This window comes from Spea bombifrons, chromosome 8 (assembly GCF_027358695.1).
Source record: "Spea bombifrons isolate aSpeBom1 chromosome 8, aSpeBom1.2.pri, whole genome shotgun sequence".
Classification (NCBI taxonomy): domain Eukaryota; kingdom Metazoa; phylum Chordata; class Amphibia; order Anura; family Pelobatidae; genus Spea; species Spea bombifrons.
The window spans coordinates 43,087,572-43,099,474 of NC_071094.1; the positions used below are offsets into that span (position 1 = coordinate 43,087,572).

The window sequence follows — 11,903 nt, forward strand, 5'->3', positions numbered from 1 at the left end:
ACCGAGACCGAGCAGGGAGACTCACCGCAGGACTTCTGAAAGGTAAGTACAAAGGGGGGGATAGGGTAGATAATAGGGAGGGAGGTAGAAGGGTAGATAATGGGGGGGGCGTTACTTTAAACTTCACCCCAGGTGGCATTATGCCTTGGGCCGGCCCTGACCGGGAGGTCCGGTTCACGGAGAAGCAGAAGAAAGAAGAAGAGGCAAGAGAACAAACGGAGCAGAGGGAAAGGAGACAGGGACACAGGACCAGTCGGTGGTGAAGATAAGAAGACATAGAGAGAGTGTGACTGAGCGTCAGTGTGAGAGCATGAGAGAGTAAGAGAATGAGTTACAGCGTCAGAGAATGTACATTTATTAATCATGATATAGATGATGATGATATAAGAAGATAATGGATGTGGGCATGGCTTTGGTGGTACTCCAACTCACAAATATTGGGGGGGTTACTAAATCAAGTTGCACATTTTACTCGCAACAGCTCCCCTGTTACTTATGGAAGTTGCCAGTAGTAAATATGCAAACTGGATTTTAGTCCAACTCATGTGAGTCTGACTCTCACATTTTCTTCTGACTCGCATGCACTCACCTGTTAGTGAATAGACCACACTTCTGAGCAATGCTGTGTATAACTTAATCTGTGTCTCCATCTACAGGTAATTTGAGGTATTGCTTGCAAATTGTAATTATAAAATAAGATAAAAAAGGGGCATCTTGTACCATAAAAGGTAGTTCTGCATAAACATCTGTTACAAATTGTGTCTGTTTTTACTTAATCTGTCTTTTTTGGCTATACTGAGAGATTAATAAATATACAGCATCCGTCCTTCAACAGATAAAAAAGGCGAAATAGGCAGCTCTTTAATATAATAAACCCTATACTAATATAAAATGACAAAGGTAATAGCGCTAATAATATTTCAGCAATGCTATCGCAGTTTGGTTCTATACACAATAGTGCATCACTAAGGGAATATCCCTAATGTCTTCAGAGGGTTCCTAATCCTATCCTTTACAGCAAGGCAGACGGGCAAAGCTAAAATTTTATTAACAGCGTAAGAGATTTAACACTTCTATGTAAATAAAAGTGCGGTTTTCATATTATAATCTCCCTCAATGATCTAAAAGCAGCTTGCCTTATTTTTTTAGTCAGTTAAAGTATGGAAGGAAAAGCTATATATTTTGAACCAACGTTTTTATTAATATTATGCACCTGTGATTTGATGTATAACATGGGGTGATAATTACCTGATCTGTGTCTCCATCTACAGGTGAGCTGGGGTATTTATTTTGGAATAACAGCCACATTATTCTTCCTAGGAATGTAGGACCGACCGACGGACCTCTGCCCCGAAACACAGCGTTTAGCCAAAGCCTCTTGAAAGTGGCGTTCCACATAGACATTTTTAAATAAACAACTACAGTTTTTTACGTTATTATGTACTACTATAAATACCACTACATAAGTTATGGGGGGTAAAGGTGATAGAAAACCCTTCCACTTAAAATTAAGAGAGTAGTAGAAGTATTATTAAACACTCATCTACAGACACCAGACAAGCCAGAAATCTCATGGTGCTGCCACAACCACAAGGGATTCTGGGTAGGCGCATGCAAATAAGGTCAAAAATAAGCACCTTTTGCCTCTATATCCACTTCTGGCGTGTCTGGTGTCTGTAGATGAGTGATTAATAATATTTCTACTACCCCCTTAATTTTAAGTGGAAGGGTTTTCCCATCACCTTTACTCACCATAACTGCGGTGAGTATTGCAGCGATGAAGTTTAGAGAGGCTGGGCTGTATGTTTGTGGTTGCTCCTGGAGCCTGTAATGAATAGTGAGTTACCAGCAGGGTCCGCTAAGGGATTGCTGCGGCTGGCTAGTTGTAAAGCTGGCTAGTTGTAAAGCTGGCATGTGTAACTCTTCAGCCAGACTGCGGTATCCTGGCTGGGATGATAGAGGCAATAGGTGATTGTTGTTGACCTTATTTGCATGCACCTACCCAGAATCCCATGTGGTTGTGGCAGCACCATGAGATTTCTGGCTTGTCTGGTGTCTGTAGATGAGTGTGTAATAATACTTCTACTACCCACTAAATTTAAGTGGAAGGGTTTTCCATCACTTTTACCCACCATAACTTATGTAAGTGTATTTCTCGTGCTACCCCAAGCCTTGTGTATTAAGCCAGAATCACAACCTCATGCTCATAAATCCTGTTAAGAACAAAACAGCCATCCATGAGTGTTGATTGCTTCTCAGCATTGTGGCTTAGATGAAGCCTAGTACTCTATGGGAAGAGGGAGAAACACTTGATCCTCTGGCTTTATGGCTGGGGTAGCAGGGAGCCGGAGGTGCTGATTTCCCCCGGTCGAGGCTGGAGTTATGTAATGCATGGTCTTGCGTGTCACTGTGCACCATGAGCGCATGATCTCACTGAGGGTTTTATTCTTTGCTATATGCACGCTTTCCCCCCTGACCCTTATGGGCTTGGAGTTAAGCAAAATTTTTTTTGGATCTTGTCAGGCCAGGAATGGCTGGCCCTTATTGATTTATTTAATCACTCACCTTTACACGAGTGCCCATTGATTTGGATTGATAATCATGTTATCGAACCCACGGTGAGGCCAGCACTTGCTTTAGAGCATGATTTGGCACTGCGTTTTTTTGGATCACTGTTTTTTAGCAGTGAAGCTTGCTCAGTTGGAGGAGGTGTAGGGAGCCTTACAGCCCTTCCCTCCATCCAGATTTTGTCTGGGTCTTCCAGCTGTCCATGAGCGGTGATCTGGCTATTGCGCCTCTTACCCGAGTTTTGTCTAAAGGCTGTCTGGTACAGCGGGCGATTACCTTCAAGGGATCCTTCTATGAAGTGGATATAGAGGCAAAGGTGATAATTGTTAACCTTATTTGCATGCGCCTACCCAGAATCCCTTGTGGGTGTGACGGCACCATGAGATGTCAAAAAAAATCTGCCACCTCTTCCTGAGTTTTGGTTGTCTAAAGGCTGTCTCGTACAGCAGGCAATAACTTTCAAGGGATTCATGTATAAAGTGGCAAAAGGTAATAGGTGATTATTGTTGACCTTATTTGCATGCGCCTACCCAGAATCCCCTGTGGTTAGGGCAGCACCATGAGGGAAAAGCAAGCCTTTTGGCTTGTATGTACTACTATGTTATGCATCTTAAATAAGCTTATGCCTTAATGTTAAAATGTAGTTGGAAACAGAACCAGTAGAAATACAGAATGCAGAGGGTGGCTGTTTTACAACAAGTACCCCAAGGGTAAAAAAAAAAAATTTATTTATCAATGATCTAGAACAGGGCAATAAAAGCAACATCTCAAATTCAGAGACCGGCAACAAACTTATTTAAAAAGTGCGAGATCTAAAGCAGGAAGACGGCATTCCAAACGGCTTCGATGACTTTGTGACTGGCTTGTTTGCTTTAGAGAAAAGACGCCTACGTGAGGATATGATACAATATATTCAAGGACAACACATCGTTACAGGCAATGCCGGGACATTCTGCGAGGTTACGGGGAAACGAGATTCATGTTAAGCAAAGAGTTAAACTCCCTTTGTTCTTTTCCTTTTTGGCGTAGTTCATGCAGAAAGCTATCCAGACATAGACGTCACTATCTTCTCAGTGCCTACTCCTGCTAGTACCTCCTCTCTAGGAACGCTATTCTGAAGATATTATTACTAATGAGATTTTCCCAAAGGCTCCAAATTTGTTTGTAGTGTCCGTATTGACCTTCGTGATCTAAAGAAACCGGATTCCATCATCTTCTGATACTCGTATTGTAAATTTCCATTTCCTTGCCATACGAATTTTTGTTACTGTAAACGATTGCGATATTAATATTTTCTGTATTTTATTTACTGGCGGAAGATTAATATTAAAACGAAAAGCTTGGGCAGTAATCTCTTGACTTATTTTTAACATTCGTAATAAGGTATTTTTCAGGGAATTTAATACCGGACAATCCCACCGTATATGGACCATGTGACCTCTTTCATTTAAGCGCCTCCAACAAGGATTTTAATTTAAACGGAATATCTTATAAAGCCGTTTTGGTACTAAATACCAATGGTACATTATTTTATATTGCAGCTCCATTAATGATATACAGCGGGTATTCCGTCTAACTAATTGCAGTCCCTTAATCCAATCTTCAAAACCAAAGTCGCTTCCTATTAACCCCTTAAGGACAATGGGCGGTCCCTAAACCCATTGAAAACAATGCGTTTTGAGCCCGTACATGTACGGGCTTTGTCATTAAGGGGTTAATTTTTCCCATTTTAATAGTGGGGCATATTTACCGCTGTTATTAATCTCTTTGAATAAAAAAGATATTCTAGAATGTTGTCTCTTTTTATGTCTATTGAAGAGATCGTAATATCTCTTTCCCCTAACCTTAAATACGAAAACATGTTTTTATTTTGTAAAGAATATTTCATCTGGATGTCACAGAATGGTAGAATTTTACCTCCCACCACAACGTCGGATATTCGTAATATCCCAGCACTCAACCGATTAGAAATATCCATATCATCTATATCATAACCGACAATACCTAGTGCGGAGTTCAAAGAAAGTGAATTCGTTATTTTGAATGTGTTCTTAACTTTATTCAAAGTAAATAAAGCATCTTTTTATGCTTTATTATTGGATTACTAATTGTATTCTGTTTAATTTTCTTTATATTTGCCCCCCAAAAATTGTGATAATTGGAAGGCCGGCCAGGTCTATTGATTCTATTTCATGCCACCCAACGGGTTATAATTAAACCAGGCTAACGAGTGCGTTGTCATAGTTACTTCACGTAGTTTTATTACGTCAGGGTATGATATTCCTCCCTCATTAATACTGCGTTTACGCATACATTGTGAGATTCTAGCTCCCCCCCAACCAAATATGATCCGAAAAAAGTTTTTGAAATTGTTGAAGTATACTAATTTTTACTCTAACAGGTATTGTTCTCAAAAGATATAATAACTTAGGTATAATGAATGAATTTATAGTATTTACTCGACCTAGCCAAGAAATTCCATATTGTTTATCGCCTACTATTATCTTTTTCATTATTTTTGCTCCTTTATTAAATTGTAGTCTTTTAGTTTATAATTTACCACTTCTATTATTTCCATAATTCCATTGTTGTTTCAGCTTTGGTAATCGCTTGGTTAATTTTCTCATAGATTTTTTTTATTAAGCACTTCACCATTATCACCGGTGGCCACAAATCTTTCGGCCTCAGTTGGAAGATTAAATGAGTTTGGGTATTTATAATACTTTCATTAAGTCTCCATTTTGTTCTTAATTTATATTGATCATTATTTTTTAATTCAAGAATAACGGGAGCATGATCGGAGCAGGAAATAAAACCTTTATGTATCTTAATAACTTTACTTAAGGATCAGATCCCATTTTTACACCGTGCCTTGCAATATAAATTGGCTTTTTATTTATTTTTTTCATATTGGTTTGACCTTTTATTTTCTCTAAAGTTCATTATTTCATACAAACGGTGTGTCAATCATCTCACTTTTATGTGATATATTTGATTAATCTCAATTTAATCATGTTTTGGTTAATATAGTGTTATTATACATTTTTGCACTTATTCAAAAAAACTGCAAACAATAACTGCAAACATCAGCCGTTCTGGGGCTGCGAATCCCACCTTTCATCTTGCCAACAATGCTAAAAAATACTTACGATGTTTCCAAAGGGCTCCCGTAAAAAAAAAACAAAAAAACTAAAACGATTCTAGCCTAACTTTAACCAATTTCAACGGGAAATAAAACTCCCCACGTAGGGGTAGACATGAGATCAAATACCTTCTTTTGCCTAAGCTATTATCTAATTTCTCGTCGTTCATCGTGGCAGTATATTAAAACGTGCTCACTCCAACTCTCATCACAATAAGCCTGAACTAAGTGAATGCTCTTGATCAGTAGTTTCATTTTAACCCTACGAGGGGGTACGGATACAAAGGCTTTCCACCTAAACGTAAAAACGCATCTTGCGTAATTTTAATTACAACACCCACTGCCTGAGCGATGTGTTTGTTTTAATTGGTGACAGGGCATTATCCAAACCTCCTTATTGAGATTTTGCAATTATAGAGCCAAGTAGGAAGGGCCAGCCCAACGCAAGCTATATATATATAACAGAATACACGACCAAGAAGAAACAACGGAAAGAAAATGAAAGGCCTCGTAACCATCTCTCTTCTCGTTCTTCTGAGCTGCCAGATCGGTAAGGAATTCTTTGCGCTGCGATGGCTGGCTTGGCGTTAAAATCATATATTTTGTATACTTTCCTTATGTAATAAAGCTATTTGTTTACATCTTTTGACAGAAGATGAAAAAAAATTACGATAATAAAAAAAAAAAAAAAAAAACACTGAAATTCAGAATTGCATAAATTAGGAGAATTTGAAAAGTTAAATTTTTTTTTTAGCTGTGTTATTTTATTGCATGTATTCGATTTCACAATTTTAGTAAGGACCCGCTTTGTATAACGCTTAAGCTCTGGAATGAATGCATGGCCTGCTGTGGGATCTTAGGGTCTCTTTTTTTAGGAGAAAGGGGTTTTTGGATCCCATGTCTGCCCCAACCAGTGGGTTTAACTACAACGTACCCAATCAAGTTTCTTGCATCAAGGATACTGAGCAGTCAAACAGCATTATGAAATTCTATGTGTACTTCATATACCCTGTATGTATCGTGGATCAGCGATACAAGGAGGAGCTGGCACTGCATGTGCCGTACATACATGTTATAGTGTAATGTATGTGTGTGTAAAGCCTGTGTGTGGTTGTAAAGCAGTGTGTATGTGTGTGGCGGTCACTTTAATATTGCTGCTCCTTTCTTTACCAGGCTATTCTCTAAGATGTTACGTTTGTGCTCACGACAATTGTCAACAAATGACATGCCTTGATGGGCAAGTCTGTGGGAAAGTGACAGCTAATGGCGGTAAGTAACATGCATCGCGGATATTGCCTTCCACCAATATATTAGTATATCTTTATATCCCTCTAGGACAGTACTGTGAAACCTCTAGGAGTGGTACAGCGGATATAAACAGACAGCTACTCCAAATCTTATCAATCAGAACATACCCTTACACTGCTAAAATATCAAATATACTTAAATATATCATTATATATATATATAGTGTACATTACACGCTGATAGGGCAGTTTTTAGGAACAGTGCACCAATATCAAAATAATTTTGGAACTTGTCTACTAAACATGATTTGTTTCCCCCCCAGTAACTGCAAAATCGTGCGTGCCAGCAAATACTTGTGACAATTCAATCGACGGTGTAAAAGCCTACTGTTGTTCCACCGACCTCTGCAACTCGGCTGTGTCCACCAGGATGTCGTTTGGCACAATTATTGCTGTCCTTGTGGTCTTCTGGGTGACTAAACTGTCCTCTACGTAAAAAGCATCTCGACCATCTCAATGACGGCCCGTTTGAGACCCGAACATGAAAATGATTAAATCCCCAGATATCAGTTTCCCATTGATATCGGTTCTGTTTCTCTTTGGGCTATATCCACCCGACTTTCTTTTCACAAATCTGACTCCAATTTCATCAGACAACGTTTCTACCGTTTCTACGACTATAATGTTAATTTGAGTTCTAAATAAAGCCTCTTCTGCCTATACGTGTTTTGGTTTATTATATCTCTCTATATATACTCTATTTATACTGTATAAAAGGCATCTCTCTATAAAAGGCATCTCTCTGTACGTATAAAGGCATCTCTCTGTATGTATAAAGGCATATCTCTGTACGTATAAAGGCATCTCTCTGTACGTATAAAAGGCATCTCTCTGTACGTATAAAGGCATATCTCTGTACGTATAAAGGCATATCTCTGTATGTATAAAGGCATCTCTCTGTACGTATAAAGGCATCTCTCTGTACGTATAAAGGCATCTCTCTGTACGTATAAAGGCCTGTCAGCGGGGGAATTGCTTGTTCGTGCTGATGTGTACCCCTGGTGAGACCAAGACACTGCGTCCGTGTAGGACACACAGCTACACTTGAGTTGTATCGGCCATGAAAGCGGAGTGAGCGCAGGGGTGAGCGGTAGTGGGGGGGGAGGCAGGAAGAGAAATAATAGAGGAGACAGGGGAGGAAATACTCTAAGTAGGATGTATTTTAACCGTCTTCACTAACTTCAGACTTGAATGAGCCAACAGTTTCCTTCCTTAGTTTTTTGTCATTAATAAATTTATGATTTTGGGGGGTTGCTGTCGTTGGGTATCTGTTTCTCAGTATCCACTTTAGCCGTTGTAACTGGCTTTTTGCATATTTGGGTTTTATAAAACTTCTACCAGAGGTAAGACATTTAATCCCATTTAATCCTATCCATTTTTTCAGCTTTAATGAATGCTATTTACAAATGACCAACAACTTTCCACAATCACCCTCAGTATGTGGCTGACCAAAGGAAGACCGGGTCCAAAGTAATGACATTACCAGACGTTCCTTTTGGCTGGCTGTTGACAAAACAGAAACCAGCGTCGGCGTGGGGTGCGGAAAGATGACAATATACAATAACATACAATATGACAATATACAATAACATACAATATGACAATATACAATAACATACAATATGACAATATACAATAACATACAATATGACAATATACAATAAGCACTTAATTGCGAATGTGGTAATTATCTAGTTCCACCGGTGGTTTAACACGCAATACCCGAGCAAGAAGAAGAAGAGGAAAGAACAACGATCGCTTGCCAAAAATAGAGAACAAAACTGACTTAATATTTACTTGTGGCTAAATATGAAACAAAATAAACCGCTTGAATTGCAAAGTAGTGATCAACACCTCCCATCGTGTAAAGGGGAAGAACAATAAAGACAGAACTAACCTTTGAGAATTAAAAAAAAGGAGAATAGTGGTATCATGATGTGAAACCATGAACACAGCGAACTGTGAATCATTAAGGTAAACGTAGTCAAAACGAGAAGCCGATTGCAGGATTGTAAGCTTGCGAGCCGAGCCTCTCCACCTAATGTATCGGTTTGTCTCAGTCTGTCAATTCTCGTCTTGTCAGACCCCTTTATTATATGTATTGTATGAAGCGCTGCGTAAACTGTTGGCGCTATATAAATAAAAGATAATAATAATAATTCCAAAAATGCATCAATCCAAGCGGCATTTATTGGTATATTATTTAATTTGAAAGTAGTAATAGTTGTGAAGTAGGTCTCACTGGCAAAAAGAGCCATCTAATTCCATTCAGCAATCCGGAAAAAAACAAAACCACACCAATATATCAGCAGCACATAGCATGTTCAGGTTTACCCCCACTTTTGGTTCTGAAACCTCTCTAGATCTCCCCCCTTCTGTTTGGGCAGGGGCTTTAACAACCCCCCCCCCCGGTTCTAATCAGCACTTTTAACAGGGCTCTTGGAGGTGAGTAACAACAGAAAAGTCATACTGAGTTTACAATATAAACATATACATGTACTGGAGTTTCTCAAACAGGAATTACTAATCATCTCTTTACAAATATGTTATATATTTGGGGACTGTAGTGTAAGAAAACACTTTGTGAGAATGGTGGGGAATAAAACAAATAAGGAAAAATAAAGGTTGGAGAGGCAATAAGGGAGCAGGTGATGAAAAACTTTGGATGAAAAAAAACAAGGCTGGGAAGAGGTCGGTCTTGCTGACGTCAGGGGGCATTCCCTATGATGTCAGTGGGCGTGTCTGTCGGCATTGTGGGAAAAACCCACAAAGGGAAAAAGGGCGGGGTGAGGGGCGTGTCAGGACCCCGCGACCCTGAGGATTCGGGCTTTGACCCGGAGACCCGGCGCTCCTCCCGCAGTTCCCAGGCATGCTAATAGTCTATTTGTTGTAAGCCTTAACGAGTAATTGTTATAATTACAGCTTTTTGTATTTACTAAAACTTCATATAACGCAGGAAAAAATATGCAGACTAGATATTCTATTACTTGTGATTTTTGTTTTTCCATTAAGGTGCGTTTCTAATACATTCATTACATTTTTTTATTTTCATTTGGGAAACGTGACAGATCCACTTTTAGGTTTTAAACCTCTGGTTCAGCGGCTGCTATAACGCAAACGGTGGGCTGAGATTCATGAGAGTTGTCGTCTAAATTAGAGAAAGAACAAAGTTGACTAAAGTTAGGAAAACTGAACTAGCTTTTCTTGCAATAAACTGATTTGTGAAATAACCCTTTATGATTTCTTGTGGTTCGAAAGGCTTTCGTAATTAGGTTTGGAGTAGGTGGTTGAATCAGCCTTTACCGATTTAACCCTTTCAGTGCCAGCCACAAATGTGATAATGTACCCCGGAAGCCAACCACATATCTCATATGCAGTGGCGCAGCAGCGTCGTCTCTCTGCCACCACAGGGGGTCCCAACTAGAGAGGTCAAAGATATTTTAAAGCCATGGAAAAAAAAACTGTTTTTTTTTTCTACAGAAAAAAACAGAAATTTTCTGAAAAATTTTAAAAATAGTACTTTTACAAATTTAAAATGATTTTGTTACACTGGGAACATGAAATACAGTGTGTATAAAATGCTGGAAATAAAGTACAGCTTTAGTAAATAATCAGTAAATAATAAACTAAATTTGCTTTTTAAAACTTTTTTAAAATTTTTGTTGCAAATGGAATGACAAGGTCTGTATATGTCAAGCACATTTCAACTCTCAAATTGAATAAAGAAACCATAAAAAAAAAAATAAAATAAAAATAATAAGATCTCGTCTAATCCTCCTCCGTGGATTGGACGGGGAGAGCGATCACAATCGCCCAATCAGATTTGCACCTTAGCACCAATTACAAATGAAAAGTGCAGTAACTGGCATTACTTGTGCATCTTTTAATAAAGGTCTTCATGTAATATAGTTTGAATTCTATGTCATAAACATATTATATGTCATTGTAAAAGAAGGCTTTGGAAAAAAGCAGTTTTTTTCACAATTTGTTTTTTTTTCCCCCCAGACCTTCCCATCTTTAGTCCCAACAGACGTCTCGCTAATTTCACAGAGGCAGGTTTCATATTAAAGGCTCGATTTGCCTTTTCTACCACGATAACAGACACTGTACCATGCTGCTATTATAAAAGTGCCAACACGCTGCCAGCTGGCCTCTTACAACTATGGGTTGAGTCATTTATAAGATGCGATTTCCTTGTGTACACATTTTGACATAACAAGAACCATAAAAAGGTTAATGATATACTAGAAATTTAAACAGATTAAAATATAAACCGATTTTGTATCCGCTGAGTTTAACAATCAAGATTCTTTGGCAGATACGTGGACTGCATAGGGTTTGGCATTATATATATATATATATATATATATATACGGAAGTGGCTGCTGTCTAGGAACTATGGCCACAAACTGTTCTGAATTTGCTGAAATAGTCCTGACAACAGGATATACCAGCAAACATCGTGTTAGTTGTGACTACTAGCAGCTTAGCATATACAATGTCCAATGTTTTCTAAAATGCAAATTGTTTGTGCCTGCAAGTACCCGTGACTTAAAGTTTTGCTAGTTCTGGACAGGGGCATGCGAGTTGTATCAAAATGCTGACTCACAAGGGCATGCAAATTGCAAAAAAACAACTTTATTACTCGTTGTGGTGTCCATCACGGCCTCGACCCTCTGCCTTTTCACTCCCACTTCCTGATGGGGATGAGGGAAGCATAGCAAAGGGGTCCTGGCGGTGTCGATGGGAGGGGTGCAGCCAGTGGCCCCAGCGCTCTCTTTATGCTCTCTGTTGGGGGAGTGTTCAAGGGGTGGAGCTAGAAGCATTACACAGGATGTCAGGCCCTATAAAGCAGCGTACCCCTTCCTCTGTGCTTCTTGCCATTA

At 39.0% G+C, this 11,903-nt stretch overlaps 1 protein-coding gene across 1 annotated transcript; it reads left to right on the top strand.

The window, feature by feature from the left end:
- The first annotated feature begins 6,191 nt into the window (after positions 1 to 6,191).
- Positions 6,192 to 7,677, top strand: LOC128502667 (alpha-neurotoxin homolog 1-like). The gene is made up of 3 exons (XM_053472545.1): positions 6,192 to 6,260; positions 6,884 to 6,979; positions 7,281 to 7,677. Exons 1-3 carry the CDS (start codon positions 6,209 to 6,211, stop codon positions 7,451 to 7,453), a joined length of 321 nt encoding a protein of 106 aa, XP_053328520.1. The 5' UTR covers positions 6,192 to 6,208; the 3' UTR covers positions 7,454 to 7,677.
- The last annotated feature ends 4,226 nt before the right edge of the window (positions 7,678 to 11,903 follow it).